At 51.1% G+C, this 13,554-nt stretch overlaps 1 protein-coding gene across 1 annotated transcript in view; it reads left to right on the forward strand.

Annotated features, from left to right (window-relative positions):
* Positions 1–13,554, forward strand: part of LOC119383896 (peptide transporter family 1) — a 658,636-nt gene that overhangs the window by 603,551 nt on the left and 41,531 nt on the right. Inside the window, exons 12-14 of the mRNA XM_037652169.1 lie at positions 245–366; positions 419–500; positions 554–670. Coding sequence (XP_037508097.1) covers positions 245–366; positions 419–500; positions 554–670 — 321 coding nt within the window. The remainder of the gene's footprint in view (positions 1–244; positions 367–418; positions 501–553; positions 671–13,554) is intronic.

The raw sequence follows: 13,554 nt of genomic DNA on the forward strand, positions 1-13,554 counted from the left end.
GACTAATAACTTCCGCTCCCGTGCACCAATTTTGATAATTCTTTTTGCATTACTCCAGCGCTGCAGAATGCGAACGTCTGACGGCCCCTTGAAAGGTCGCAGCCCACATATGTGGAGCCGCGTAACGCTATAACTAACTTGAAGCACGTGGTAAGATAGAATGGGCATTATTTTAAACGAACGCGAACATATATACGAAAGGATATGTATTCCAATTAATGTTCATTGCTCCCTTATGGCGCAGCTCGGCTACCAAGTGCTGCCGGACCAAATGCAGCTGGTGAACCCACTGCTCATACTGGTGCTAGTTCCTGTTTTCAGCTACGCCGTATATCCCATGTTCAACCGGTGCAACCTGCTGAACAGGTGCGTGTCTCTCCCGTTGTGGCGGCACACATAATCGATTGAATCAATGCAGGCCCCTGCAGAAGATCACCGTTGGGGGTCTTGCTGCCGCTGCTGCGTTCGCTGTTGCCGGCTGCCTCGACCTTGCGCTTGAGGTGAGCACTGCCTCCCCTCTAGATGCTCTCGCTCATTGCCGCGCGTGACGCAGAGTGGTGCGGAGGCCCCATCGCCGGCTGGATTCACAAGGCTCGCGTTCGTCAACACCCTGCCCTGTCCGGTGCATGTGAGCGGCCCCGAGCTGGAACTGCGACTTGGGCCTGGAATGGTGAGCGTGCACTCATTATCCGAGCGATCACCCTACGCCGTTTATGCTATAGAAGACGCCACCAAACACACAGCTCAGGGTCGACAGTTCCACTCGTGGGGCGGCTGCAGCGCTGTTTAGCCCTGTCTAACCCATATATGCCCAAACTCAGAAAAAAGTGCACTTCTACCCTCAAAAGAAAGTACAAGTGCTTTACTTACTGCCAGGTAAACGCAACATTGTTTTTGAAGCCTTCTTATACATAGAGGACACTGGGCGTTAGGGGTGCTATATGCGGGTGTGGTAAGCCTTGAAACATTTCACGTGCACATCGACATTGCACTTCTTCCTCTCCATGATGTCTTTCATATAAAGCACGCGTTTGCCCGGAGAAAGCGGTCAGCATTTCACGTGCACTTCTTCCTCTCCATGACGTCTTTCACGCAAAACACGCGTTTGCCTGGAGAAAGCGGTCGGCACGTGGCAGCATGAAAAGCAAGCAATGTTTAGGCTTGCACACGTTGAGAATGAGGCCTGCTTGATGTGCTGTAGGTGGCGCTAGTCATCAGCTAAAGAAATAGCGATGTTAGAATGCATGCGAACGACCTCGCGCATCCAACTCAGCGAGGCCGCCATGTTGCTTTCACAAACAGCCGACGTGAGAATTGTTGTGTGTCTTGGAGGAAAACGATCGTGCCTCACTTACTGCTCATAGGATTCACGGCAGCAGTTCAGCCAATTCTTGCTCATTTTGGAATGAGATGCAGTACCAACACGGATTGTTATACGTTTAAGCACTGACAGCTGCTCGGGATATTGAACGATTTTAGATCAGGGGTGTTTAGGGCGTCAAAGGGCATGTTGGGAATAGGTTGAGCGGAGGCGAAAAAGACGCATGCTCACAGCTTGAGAGTAGAGAGTAGGTTGTCGCCAGTAAAACAGTGCAGCAGAATAATGCACTTGAGGAAGCGAGCGAGGTGCTTGGGACCAACAGCAGCCATTACAAGCATGTTCTGACTTTGGATCGCGCAGGCAGTACAAGTTTTATAGTGGGGCTTTGCGTTCACCATTGGCGTCATGTCTTTGCATTTCTGCGGCGTGTAGAAAGGCAAGTTATGATGTATAATATATAAGTGTGGATACTAAAATTCTGTACGGCGATGTATTTTCATATATTCATGAAGATATGTTACTGCTACTATAATGGCATACAACAGCCCAATTTTCTGTGTGCCTATGTTAGTTGCCGTCATCAGCCAAGAGAATACAAATTTTTATGCACCAGGAACTCTAAGCCTACAAAGTTCTGATGTCGACAGCCGATCTTAATAAGGGTGCACATTAATCGTTTAATGCTTGTTTTATGCATGAGACTAGAAAATAGAACATCCGGCATATCCCTCGCAATGTGGGAATCAATTTCATGCCAAGCAGTCAGCGAGTGGCAGCCCATGCCGCATTTTTTTGCTTTGAGTCAAGCGCTACGTGTGGGATCGTCGTTTTTGTGCAAATTGAGTAGTCACTGTCCGCATATCGTGTGCTTACAAAGCACGCCAAGTTGACTGGCGTGTAAAGAATATCTCATGGTGCTACGGAACGTCGGCACTCACGTTAGAGCAGAGACGTCAGTTTCATCGCCCCGAATGGCACGCTACGGTGCGATCATGTGCAGGCGGGTCGACTGTTACAGAGAACACTTGAATGCAGTCCAGATTTGACTCTCCTGCAAAGGCACTTGGACAAGACTACTGGTGGCTGACAGTTATGACTCCAGACTAGGGCCGCGCACAAGCAATCTTTGCCGTTAGGGGCCAGCAATATGAAAGGTGCCCATACCGGTGTTCCCTTTAACAGTGTGTATGTCATAATTGGCTGTCCCATTGGCGTGCTCGGAATATAGCTAGCGGAGTCACAGGTGTGTGTATATATGTATAATGTTTATTACATTGATACAAAGGCGGATAAACAATATTTTATTTATTTATTATTTATTTATTTATTTATTTATTTATTTATTTATTTATTTATTTATTTATTTATTTATACTGCAGTCTCAAACAAAGCACATAGCAGGTGTGAAACAGAGGTACACAGTATTCTAAAAGGGCAAAATAATATACACATAGAAAATACAAAACGTGGACAAAATAATGCATACAGCTAAAACAATAAAACTAGGGATGCGAAACAAAATTCGAAGTAATTAGTAAAATGCCACGCCTAACAATCCGAAGAAAAACAGAAAAGAATATACATTTAAAGGAGGAAATTCCGTCGGATTGATAAAAGAATTTTACAAGTGACACAACAAAAAGGAACAAATGCAACATAAATATAATCAGTAAAGTAGAGAGGTGGGCGAGTTGGAACTGATGCATTCTTGAAAACTTTTTAGCGCAAACTGGACGCTGTCTAACAACTGAAGTTTATTGAAAGAAAAATCGAACACCAGAACACCAACAACGCATGCGCGGAAGTTACCTGTAGTCAAAGAACTCGTTAAGCTTACGTAGCTCACAATCTAAGAGGCAGACGGACGGCTCAGACATGCATTCATCCCCCGCATCTTTAATGAAGTACGCTTCCACAAATTCACGTGCCCTTTTATCTCTATGCTTGTGCAAGATGACAGTGTTGTCGAAGAACGGTTTACATCCACACGCCCTACAATGTGTCGAAAGGTGTGACGTCGGCGTTCCCTTTAAGGTGCTATTGTGCTGGCGGAGTCTTTCATTTCTGCATTTACCCGACTGGCCTATATACAACTTGCCGCAGAGAGGGGAATCCTATAGACCACTCCAACAGAGCATGAAACAGGGGGGGTTGCGATGCTTCACCGTGCAACCCACACCCGAAGTTCCTCTAGCCTTGTTTTCAATCGCGGCACACGCTTTACCAACTTTTGCGGGATGCGGGAGATGAATGCATATCTGAGCCGTGCGTCTGCCTTTTAGATTGTGAGCTACGTAAACTTAACGCGTTCTTCGACTACAGGTAACTTCCGCGCATGCGCTGTTGGTGTTCTGGTGTTTGATTTTTCTTTCAATAAACTTCAGTTGTTAGACAGCGCTCGTCTTGTGTCCTCTTCTTTGTGCTCCGTCCAGTTCGCGCTGAAAAGTTTTCAAGAAATATAATCAATGGTACTAATGAACTACTTAGCCCGCGGAACATTGCAATCACAATTGGCGTTGTCCTGACAGTACGTTTTTATGTGGGGTCGTTTTCGAAGACAGCTTGAAGCACATGCATGACTCTGTGGTAGACCACTTGACTGTCATGCAGGATGCATGGGTTCGATTATGGCTCGAGCTGTGTTTTAGGGGCGAAGCTCCTTATGGTCTCGGCTTGCCGACGGTGCATCGTCGTCTGCTGTCGCTACGTGCATCGTCGAGACCCATTTGCTTGCATGCATCGTCGTGTCCTGTCCATTTGCTTGAGCGCAAGAGAGCGCGCCACCGCCTCAGCGCTTGTCGTGTGTAGAGAGAGAGGGAATGGCGCGCGTTGACTATGGAAGCGCTCTTTCTGCGATGAACGCTGAACTACCAGCGCGCGAGGAAGGAGAACGCGCCCTTGCCCGCGAGTGACAACGCCGACGCAGGGAGCGTCTGCGAGCGAGTTTCTTGAAAAAACCGACTGCTCGCGCGACACAACCGTTCACCGGCCTTCCTGTATATAAAGGCACTGGATCTTGACCTGCACTGTAATGCCGCTGGGAGATTTCTCTTGTGCGTAGTTGAACTTATAAAGATTCGCAGCATGCACGTTAACTAAAAGCGGACTGCGGGTCTCTGTGCCTAATCTTTCTTCTGTCTCTCATTGCCGATTAGCAGTGATTTTTCTGTGGGAAACACCGGCGCACAGTGCATGCTTGGCCCCTCCCCAATTTGTTAACACGAAAGTGTTTTTTTTCCGGGGTCCACCAAGACTTTCATGACGTATTGCCGTCACGGAACTACGTCAGCAAAATGAACGCCATCAGATGGCAAAGAAAAAAAACATAAGAAAAAGCTGCGTTGACGGGAGTCGAATCCATGACCTCTCGGTCCGCGATGATGGCTAGCGGGCGCTTAGCCCACTGAGCTACCACCAAACACATTACGGAGGCTACATGAACGCGCCTTTTATCTTTCAGACTTTCTTCTTACAGTGCTGTTGGATGAATAGATGGATGGATGGATGGATGGATGGATGGATGGATGGATGGATGGATGGATGGATGGATGGATGCTATGAGCGTCCCCTTTCTAACAGGGCGGTGACGTCTGTGCCACCAGTCTAAAAAAAACAAAAAAAAAACGCGCCGCTGCTACGACCGTCCCATTCGGCGCGTTTCCAATACAAGATTAATTTCGTCAACGCTTTAACACACCGTGAGATGGTGACTTTAGCCCAAGCCTCGCTCATACATCCATCCATATCGCAAAATAGCTCTCCGACGCTAGCCTGGCTGTCACACGGCGCTCCCCCCTCGCCCTGTGAAAAGTAACGGCCAGACTAGAGGGAAGACACGACGCGCCTAGCGTTTCTCTTCGCATTTCACGACGCTTTGAAGTAGTGCATATTGAGTATCAGTGTTTATTAGTGTGCTTGTTGATGCCATCTGCGCGGCATTCACCATATGCGGTGTCTACGCATATTATGTTAGGAATTTCAGCTACCGCAAGGGCACGGTGTAAGAATATTCAGGTGTCGACTCTGCGCTCGCCTAAGCGGCCAGAAAATGTTCGGTCGTCGGTCCGTTGAGCGGTGCGCCATCTAATAGCTTGAGGCGGAGAGCGCCCGCGAGTAGCCGAACACGGTGTAAGAATATACACAGGTGATGACACTCCTCCCCCAACTCATGGGAAACCGCAATCGACGCGCGTCCAGATAATGTTCGCGTTCTTACCAGATGACTTGCAGTTTTATAGGCGCCGTGTTAGAGGGCGCTACGAAAAGCGGGGCAGTCGTCTCCATAGCAACGCGCATGCTGCTGATAACGTGCATTTTTCTGTGCCATTTTGCTGGATAATGTGCATCCGCCAAGCGGCGTCGAGGGGCGAAATCGAGAGAGCAACAGGAGAGGGCACGGCGAGCGTGGCGGCGATGACGCAGCACCACTGTGATTCGGCAACTCGCGGGCGCTCTCCGCCTCAAGCCATTAGATGGCGCACCGCTCAACGGACCGACGACCGAACATTTTCTGGCCGCTTAGTCGCGCGCAGTGTCAACACCTGAATATTCTTACACCGTGTAGCCGAATCACGGTGGTGCTACGTCATCGCCGCCACGCTCGCCGTGCCCTCTCCTGTTGCTCTCTCGATTTCGCCCCTCGACGCCGCTTGGCGGATGCACATTATCCAGCAAAATGGCACAGAAAAACGCACGTTATCAGCAGCATGCGCGTTGCTATGGAGACGACTGCCCCGCTTTTCGTAGCGCCCTCCAAGTCATCTGATAAGAAACCGAACATTATCTGGACGCGCGTGGATTGCGGTTTCCCATGCGTTGGGGGAAGAGTGTCATCACCTGAGTATATTCTTACACCGTGCGCAAGGGTTAAGTCCAGATCATGGGCGTATGTTGTCGGTACGAAGATGTGCCACGTACTAGGCATCAACATGAGTGGATGCGTCCAAACAGTAGACATTGTACAAGCTATACCAATGCACTATAAACAATAAACTACTTCTGTGACGATAGGTCTCACTTTCGTGTTATACCGATTCCTATGACGGAGGGATCAGCCATCTTTTTTTTCATTCTCTGCTTCCATCGGAATATGTCACCCATCGGCAACGCCGCCGACGCCGGCACCCCGTTTTGTGACACTTGCTCCTTCATGTTGTCGCGTTAAGTCTGGGATTATAGAGACCTTGGGTCGTGTGTACAACGGGTATGTGACTGGTGGAAAGGGTTTCATGACGACGGCATGACCGGCTATTGAGGTCATGACCTGCAAATCGTGTTCCTCGTTGGGCCACGTCGACCCGTGCCAATTTTAGTATCTACCAATTTAAGTAGACGACGACGAGAGAGCCAAGGCGTAAGCGGCTAGATAGATAGATAGATAGATAGATAGATAGATAGATAGATAGATAGATAGATAGATAGATAGATAGATAGATAGATAGATAGATAGATAGATACGTTCAAAGTCGCAGACGTTTGCTAAGAAATGCTTCGCATTTCATAAATGCCGACAGCCGAGCGCGTAAATGCCACGCAGTTCGCATTTCCGTGGCCGCTGGATGAAAAAGCGCACGGGTGCGGCCTGCCGCGTGCTCCGAAACCGGCGTGACGGGCCTAGTTTCCCGGACCACCGCTGCGGCGCCACCGGGAGGGGGGGGGGTTTCGCGGACGCGCGCGGAATCACATGCGCGGCGCCCTTGCGCCAGTTATGCTTGAGCGCGTGCGTCTTCATGTAACGACCGAAATATTCCTCTAAAATACATCTAGTGTGTACACATCAGTTAATTACCGATATTTCCTGTACATACTTGCAGCTCTTGGGAATTTTTGTTCTTGCCTTGCCGAAGATGCAACTTCGCGCACCGATCGCTTTTTGCGGAAGTAATCGCATGGGCATATTTTTCTGGTATCCTAGAAGACCACCACTAACCAACCTGGAGGCGCTGCACCTTTCCTAATGCATCAAATTTTTTTATTTTGGCATTGAGTGTGTTGCTTCTGATTTAATCATTTCATTTCGAAAAAGTGATATCAGAAATTGCAGCAGCCGCTGTTTACACAAAATACGATAAACTTCTTCCTTCTTCCAAACATATTTATAGTACACATACGATAGGGTATCGCATGCAACTGCCATGAAATAATGCTAATCATATGTGCGACCATCTCACAGAAGGAGATTCGAGTCACTTTAAAATTTCAGTGACTATATCTTCAATACTGACAATTGGGCGAGCTGTTACGGATTAATAAATATGAAAACGGTCAGACGGAGAGACTGATGAAAAGGCTGAAAAACACACGAACACAACTGCTTGCATTCCAGCACTTTTCAGTGCTTCTGTCTCCTCCCGTTACGCCGTTTTCATGATCGTGTAACGAATTCAACAGTTAACATAAAATCTGGACAAAATGTGAGAAGTTATTTTATTTATTATCAATTAAGGGTTTATCGCTGCTAGCTGCAAACGGCGGCTGGTTGCAAACGTTGAAATCCAGCGGCGGTGACACCACCTTCTCGTTTTCTCTTATCTCTCGTTTTTTTTCTAGTTCCCACCTTTCAGCCCGCGGCACCTATGTCATCGGTTCCGGTTGTTTCCGAACGCTGACAGCGTTGTGGTGGCGTGCGTTGCCCCGCAATGCCATGTGGTACTGATGTAGCTTGCCGTGCACGTGTATCCCTTTTATTCAGAGAGTTGGGTTGCCTGTGGTCATTAGCGTTACGGGGCGCAGACTCAAGCTTACCTCAGCAATAAAAGCGGCTGGTGAGCGACGACAAGATTTGATGTCAAACAAATATACGTGGCAACCAACACACACATTGCGAGCGACCCACAGGGACAAAGTTAAGGTGGGCCGCTTTTGACTGCTATACGGTAAACAACAAAAAAAAAAGGGGGGGGGGGGGGTAAACGCTTTCCTTACTCGTCTCTGTTTTCTTCTTATTTTTTATTATTGTTTTGTTATGCCTCCAGCTTGTGAGCCCAAAATTTGGCTTCCCTGTCTACTTCCAGTCTGTGCAGACCATAAAACCTTTCGTTTTGGTCCTTTGATGTTAACCGCTGTACAGGCACTGGCGAATCTTCGTTGCACACCAACGTGATTCTCTTCTGGCAGTTTCCGTCATGTGGTTCTGTCATCTATTACTGTTTATTTTTTCTATTATATATTGTCTACAAAGGCACACGGGCTAGCTCCAACAAGGGTACGTACTTTACTGTCCTACAGCAGCCGTGGTTTTGCGTACTACTATATATATTGCCACGTGCGTTTCTTATTATCACTTTTGCTGCATTCGGTTTTCGCCCACAAAGACTGTCAGCAACGCTCAGCGCAAACTGCGCCTCATTGTTCGAGAAGCTTCGCGATTATTGTAGATCGTTTCGTTAAGATTGCGCGCAAGCCGCGAACACTCGAGCTTATTCTAGAGCTTGCGCAACAACCAGCGATAACGCTGGAGTATTCGACGGCACACGTATAAATGCCGACGCGCTTCACCGCTTGTCAGTTGATCGACGGTCGACGCTCTGTTCGCCGCTATCAGTGTATTGCTGTAGTTTGACTTTCAGTTTCCCGGCCACAAGTTCGGCCAAATAAAAAGTTTCATCTCTGACGTGCTGACTGCTGCCGTCGTCGACGTCACGACCACGTAACATCTGGTGGAGGTGCTGCTCGTTCATGTACCGGACGCCCCCGTGAAGCCGTAAACCAGCCCACATCGCGAAGAAGACACCGACATCGTCAGCGACAGTCGAGCCAGCTGCAGACTGAAATGTCTACCCCCGCCGACTGACGGGGGTAGTCCCGTCAGTCGGCGGGGGTAGTCCTTTCACAACACAAAGGGGGTAGTCCTTTCCTTTCATAAGACAACAAGAACAATGACGACCGCAGTGTCCCCTGCAGCGATAGTGATGCAGCCGCCCAGGGAGCCGCCGACATTCCGTGGTTCGCCATGTGAAGACCCCGAGACCTGGTTAGAGACGTTTGAAAGGGTCTCGACATTTAACAACTGGAACACCGACGACAACCTACGCCACGTGTACTTTTACTTGGAAGACGCAGCAAGGACCTGGTACTCGTAATCGGGACTCCCCACTCCGTACCTGGGAGCTCTTTCGCGGCAAAATTTTGGCGACGTTCACGAGCGTAGTCCGAAAAGAAAGGGCCGCGGCCTTGCTGGAGACACGGGCGTAACACCCGAACGAAAACGTGGCCATCTTCACGGAAGAAATGAACCGACTCTTCCGCCACGCTGACCCCGACATGCTCGAGGAGAAGAAAGTCCGCTTCCTCATGCGAGGGGTCCAGCAAGAACTCTTCGCTGGGCTGGTGCGTAACCCACCCAAGACCGTCCAAGAATTCCTGACGGAAGCAACAGCGATCGAGAAGACGCTGGAAATGCGTACGAGGCAGTACAACCGCCGCATTCCTACGACGACCTACGGGGAGGTTCACGCGCTGCAATCTGATGATCTGCGTGACACCATCAGAGCTATCGTGCGGGAGGAGCTGCGTAAATTGTTGCCCTCCTCCTAGCCTCAAGTGGACCCGATCTCCGACGTCGTACGCCAGGAAATCCAGCAATTTCTGGGAGCACCTGAACCAGCGCAGCCTGAGCCACAAGCAACGCCACAGCTACGCTGCTGCATCCTGACGCAGCACCCCCGCACCTCGTCCACGTCAAGACGCCGCGCCGCCGCAGCAGTTCCGCCGCCAGACGCCGCCGCCGCCGCCACCACCGACACCCTACCGTCCTCCTGTCGCCCAGCGCTATGCCCCGCGCTACGCGCCAAGGAAGACCGACGTTTGGCGTGCCCCAGACAACCGCCCGCTCTGCTACCCCTGCGAAGAGGCCGGTCACACGTACCGCCGCTGCCAGTACCAAGAGATGGGGCTACGCGGACTCGCCGTCTACGCACCGCGCCCGCAGCCAGGCGAACGTCCTGGCGACATCGACGACTACCTCACCGCAACACAGTGGCAAGAACGACCACCTTCCCGCTCGCCGTCGCCTGGCCGCTACATGTCACCGCGCCGTCGGCAGCACACTGGCCCAAACCGGGGCCAGTCGCCTAGCCCGTATCCGGGAAACTAAGGACAGCAACCGATGGAGGTGCGGTTGCTGTACGACGAAATGGCAAAGACCCTCCGCGGCCGCCCACGACGACAACGCGACGAGGCCTGCGGAACACGACGCGAAGCAGACGAAGCCCTCACGATGAAACCTCGGTCCCTGAAGAACTGTCGACGCGACATAGAAGCAGCGGGACAAGCCGACCAACCGTGACCCGACGCCGCGATTTAACCGCAACGCAAGATGACAGATTAGCGACCTCGACGTACTATACGACGGCCACAACGTCAGCGCTCTCGTCGACACTGGAGCCGACTATTCCGTCGTCAGTGGGCCATTCGCCACCAAGCTGAAGAAACTAAAGACCGCTTGGAGTGGACCCGAAATCCGGACAGCTGGAGGCCACCTGATAACGCCGATTGGTGTCTGCATGGCGAGAGTCACCATCAATAACCAGACTTATCCTGCGAGCTTTTAATCCTACAAAATTGCTCCAGGGATGTGATACTCGGAATGGACTTCTTAAGTGACCACGGCGCCGTTATCCACCTGAGATCTGAGTCGATAACACTAACCTCAGACAAAGCGCTCCCGCCCCACGCGACGCCAGGGAACCATGCACTGAATGTGATAGAAGAGCAGGTGACCGTTCCGCCGCGCTCCAGTGTCATTATTTCCGTCGGCACCGAAAAACCTGCGAACCTTGAAGGCGTAATCGACGTCGATCAGCAACTACTCCTGAACCGTCAAATTTGCGTCGCCGAGCTGCATGACGGTAAAGCTAAGGTACTGCTGACAAACTTCAGCCACGAATATAGGCACCTCAACATGGGTACGATGGTCGCCTACATCGACGAAGATGTAGCCGACACCGATGCTTTCGCCCTTTTCGATGCTGCCGAAGCTGCTTCGACGAATAGAGGTCCCGAACCGGGTTTTGACGTCAACCCGAGCCTTCCGAAGGTCAAGCAAGACCAGCTCAAAACCCTGCTCCTGCAATACAAGGACTGTTTGTCGTCGTCATCGCGTGTCCGACAAACGCCCCTTGCTAAGCACCGCATTATAACAGAAGAAAATTCTCGACCACTCCCACAGAGCTCCTACAGGGTTTCGACGCGAGAACGTGAGGCCATAAAGAAACAAGTCGACGAAATGCTATGCGACGACATCATCCAGCCTTCAAGAGTCCGTGGGCGTCACCCGTGGTGTTAGTGAAGAAGAAGGACGGGACACTGCGCTCCTGCGTTGATTGTCGGCGCGTGAATAAAATCACGAATAAGGACGTGTACCCCCTCCCACGGATAGACGACACCCTGTACCGATTTCACAACGCGACCTACTTTTCGTCGATGGACCTCAAGACCGGCTATTGTCAGATCGAAGTAGACGAAAGAGACCGAGAAAAGACCGCTTTTGTAACACCCGACGGCCTTTTTGAGTTCAAGGTCATTCCTTTCGGTTTTTTCTGGGCACCTGCGACGTTCCAGCGCGTCATGGACACCGTGCTGGCCGGATTGAAGTGGCAGACGTGCCTGGTGTATCGACGACGTCGTCGTGTTTTCCTCGACCTTCGACGAGCATCTTCGGCGGCTTGAGGCAGTACTTCAAGCAATCAAGGCCTCTGGACTGACCCTGAAGCCAGAAAAGTGCCGATTCGCGTACGACGAGCTCTTGTTTCTGAGTCATGTGATCAGCAAGTCTGTAGTGCGCCCAGACCCGCGGAAAACAGCTACCATCGCCGACTTCGCGCCACCCACCGACAAGAAGGCCATGCGCCGATTTCTCGGCTTATGTGCCCATTACAGACGCTTCGTCAAAAACTTTTCACGGATCGCCAAACCACTGACGCTTCTCACGAAGAATAACGTGGAATTCAGGTGGGAAACGGCGCAAGTGCAAGCATTTCAAGAACTTAAACGACGCCTGCAGACGCCACCCATACTTACGCATTTTGACGATTGCGCCGATACGGAAATACACACCGACGCAAGCAGCGTAAGGCTCGGTGCTGTCCTTGTGCAAAAGACTAACGGTCTTGAAAGGGTTATCAGTTATGCTAGCCGGTCACTATACAAGGCAGAAGCAAACTATTCCACAACAGAAAAGGAATGCCTTGCCATCATCTGGGCTACGTCAAAGTTTTGCCCCTACCTCTATGGCAGGCCCTTGAAAGTTGTCAGTGACCATCACGCCTTATATTAGCTAGCTAACTTGAAGGACCCTTCAGGTCGTCTCGCACGATAGAGTCTCAGGCTTCAAGGATTGGACATTGCCGTCGTGTACAAGTCCGGACAAAAACACTGACGCCGACTGCCTGTCCCGAGCCCCCGTCGACGCACCGCCGAAGAGGACGACGACGACTGCTTCCTCGGAACTATAAGTGTCTACGACTTCGCCGAAAGGTAACGAGCCGACGCGGAACTGGGGAGCCTTATGTAGTACCTCGAGTGCAAGACAGCGGTTGTTCCGAAGGTATTCCAGCGAGCACTGCCGTCGTTTTTCTTACGGAACGGCGTTCTCATGAAGAACTTTTCGCCACTTCGAACCGACTACCTTCTTGTCGTGCCTTCATCATTGCGACCAGAGGTCTTCCAGGCCCTACACGACGACCCGTCGGCTGGGCACCTCAGTGTTTCCCGCACGCTCGCCAGAATACACGAAAAATACTACTGGCCACGCCTTGCTGCTGATGTCGCCCACTACGTTAAGACTTGCCGAGATTGCCAGCGACGGAAGACACCGCCGACTAGGCCCGCGGGACTTCTGCAGCCAATCGAACCACCTCACGTCGTAGCAACTGACTACCTCACCCGCTACGCCGAGACAAAGGCCTTGCCCAAAGGCAGTGCCGCCGAGGTAGCCAAGTTCTTCGTGGAGAACATCGTCTTGCGTCATGGCGCCCCAGAGGTCGTTATCACAGACAGAGGTACCGCCTCTACTGCGGACCTAGCTCAGGGGATCTTAAAATACAGCGAGACGAGCCACCGCCGCACCACCGCCTACCACCCGCAGACCAATGGCCTCACCGAGCGTATAAATAAGACCATCGCCGAAATGCTGGCCATGTACGTCGACGTTGAGCACAAGACGTGGGACGCCGTCCTTCCGTACGTGACCTTCACTTACAACACGGCCGTCCAAGAAACGACGCAGATGACGC

This window comes from Rhipicephalus sanguineus, chromosome 1, assembly GCF_013339695.2.
Source record: "Rhipicephalus sanguineus isolate Rsan-2018 chromosome 1, BIME_Rsan_1.4, whole genome shotgun sequence".
Lineage (NCBI taxonomy): Eukaryota > Metazoa > Arthropoda > Arachnida > Ixodida > Ixodidae > Rhipicephalus > Rhipicephalus sanguineus.